This window comes from Trypanosoma equiperdum, assembly GCF_001457755.1.
Source record: "Trypanosoma equiperdum strain OVI genome assembly, contig: ctg_1712, whole genome shotgun sequence".
Lineage (NCBI taxonomy): Eukaryota > Euglenozoa > Kinetoplastea > Trypanosomatida > Trypanosomatidae > Trypanosoma > Trypanosoma equiperdum.
In genome coordinates this window covers 67516-68960 of record NW_027123741.1, presented here as the reverse complement: position 1 = coordinate 68960, position 1445 = coordinate 67516, and the positions used below count along the sequence as shown (strand labels likewise).

At 43.3% G+C, this 1445-nt stretch overlaps 1 protein-coding gene across 1 annotated transcript; it reads left to right on the top strand.

Annotated features, from left to right (window-relative positions):
• Positions 1-216: 216 nt before the first annotated feature.
• TEOVI_000507000 (glucosamine-6-phosphate isomerase, putative) lies at positions 217-1059 on the top strand (the record flags this gene model as incomplete). The annotated part of the gene is made up of 1 exon (XM_067222896.1): positions 217-1059. One exon carries the CDS (start codon positions 217-219, stop codon positions 1057-1059), a length of 843 nt encoding a protein of 280 aa, XP_067078997.1.
• Positions 1060-1445: the final 386 nt, after the last annotated feature.

Here is a 1445-nt window from a genome sequence, read left to right as displayed (position 1 = left end):
TGCACAACTGAAGGAGAAAAGGGAATATAAGAATCATAACAACAATCAACTGCCATTTGTTACAGCCACAAAGTTTGTGTGTTTTGTGTGTCTGTAGGGAGCTGAGAGGGGAGGTGTATGTATATATATATATATATATATATATATATATACGAATACAAGGAACACAATTGATCATTTTTGGATTAGGAAGCATCAACAGCAATTACGTAATTCATGCGTATCGTCATTTCCCCCGATGATGAAGCCGTCGCGGATTACGTCTCGGAATACATCATTAAGAAGATAATTGATTTTGGTCCCTCCAGCGAGAGGCCGTTTGTTATTGGTCTTCCGACCGGTAGTTCTCCACTGAAAACATACCAGCGGCTCGTGAAGGCGTACCGCGATGGCCGCATTTCTTTTCGTAATGTGGTAACTTTCAACATGGATGAATACGTCGGTCTCCCCCGTGACCATCCGCAGAGTTATTACTATTTTATGAAACATAACTTCTTTGATCATGTGGATATTCCCGAACAGAACCGCAACCTTTTAAATGGGACAGCCGCTGATTTGGTGGCAGAGTGTCGCATGTATGAGGAGAAAATTGCGGCTGTAGGTGGCGTGGAACTTTTTCTCGCGGGTGTAGGCACTGATGGCCATTTGGCTTTCAATGAACCTGGCAGCAGTTTGGAAAGCCTCACACGTGTTAAGTCTCTCAATCAGGAGACAATTACTTCCAATGCTCGGTTCTTCGATAATGATATCCGAAAGGTGCCGACAATGGCCTTAACTGTTGGTATTCGTACGGTAATGAATGCAAGGAATGTTGTGGTTGTAGCGACAGGAGCAGGAAAAGCTGTGCCTGTAGCCCATTGTGTGGAAGGCAGCGTAACGCATGCACATCCCATCACCGCCTTGCAACTTCATCCCGCAGCTGTGCTTTGCGTAGATGAAGATGCCACACTGGAGCTGAAGGTAAAAACGGTACGGTACTTTAAGGGATTACTGGAAAGGGAGGAAGAATTTGAGCGTCTTCAATCTAGTGTTGAAAGTGAAGCACCACCACCAAAGTGATCCCTCCTTCCCATGCTATGGTGATGTATGCTTGTGAGTATGTGAAACATGAGGTGAAGTCATAAAGGATAAGAAGAAAAGAGGGGGAGGAAAAAAAAAAAAAAGAAGTGATAGGCAGCAACAACAACAACAACAACATCCAAAATGTGCTCTTCGCGGGCGCAATTAAAACTATCTTTTCTCTTTCCCTTTCTGTTTTCTTCCCTTCTCCCTACTCATGTTTTGTGTTCCCACCACTGATGTGTTGTGCATTTGTATATTTAAATTCATACCATGGTACTAAAAAAAGTATTTTTCAAGAGAAGAGGTAGGGACCGTATGAGCGGCGTGTTGTGTTCCATTAACACATCATTACGCGGGGATATATTAATAGCGAAAGCAAAGGA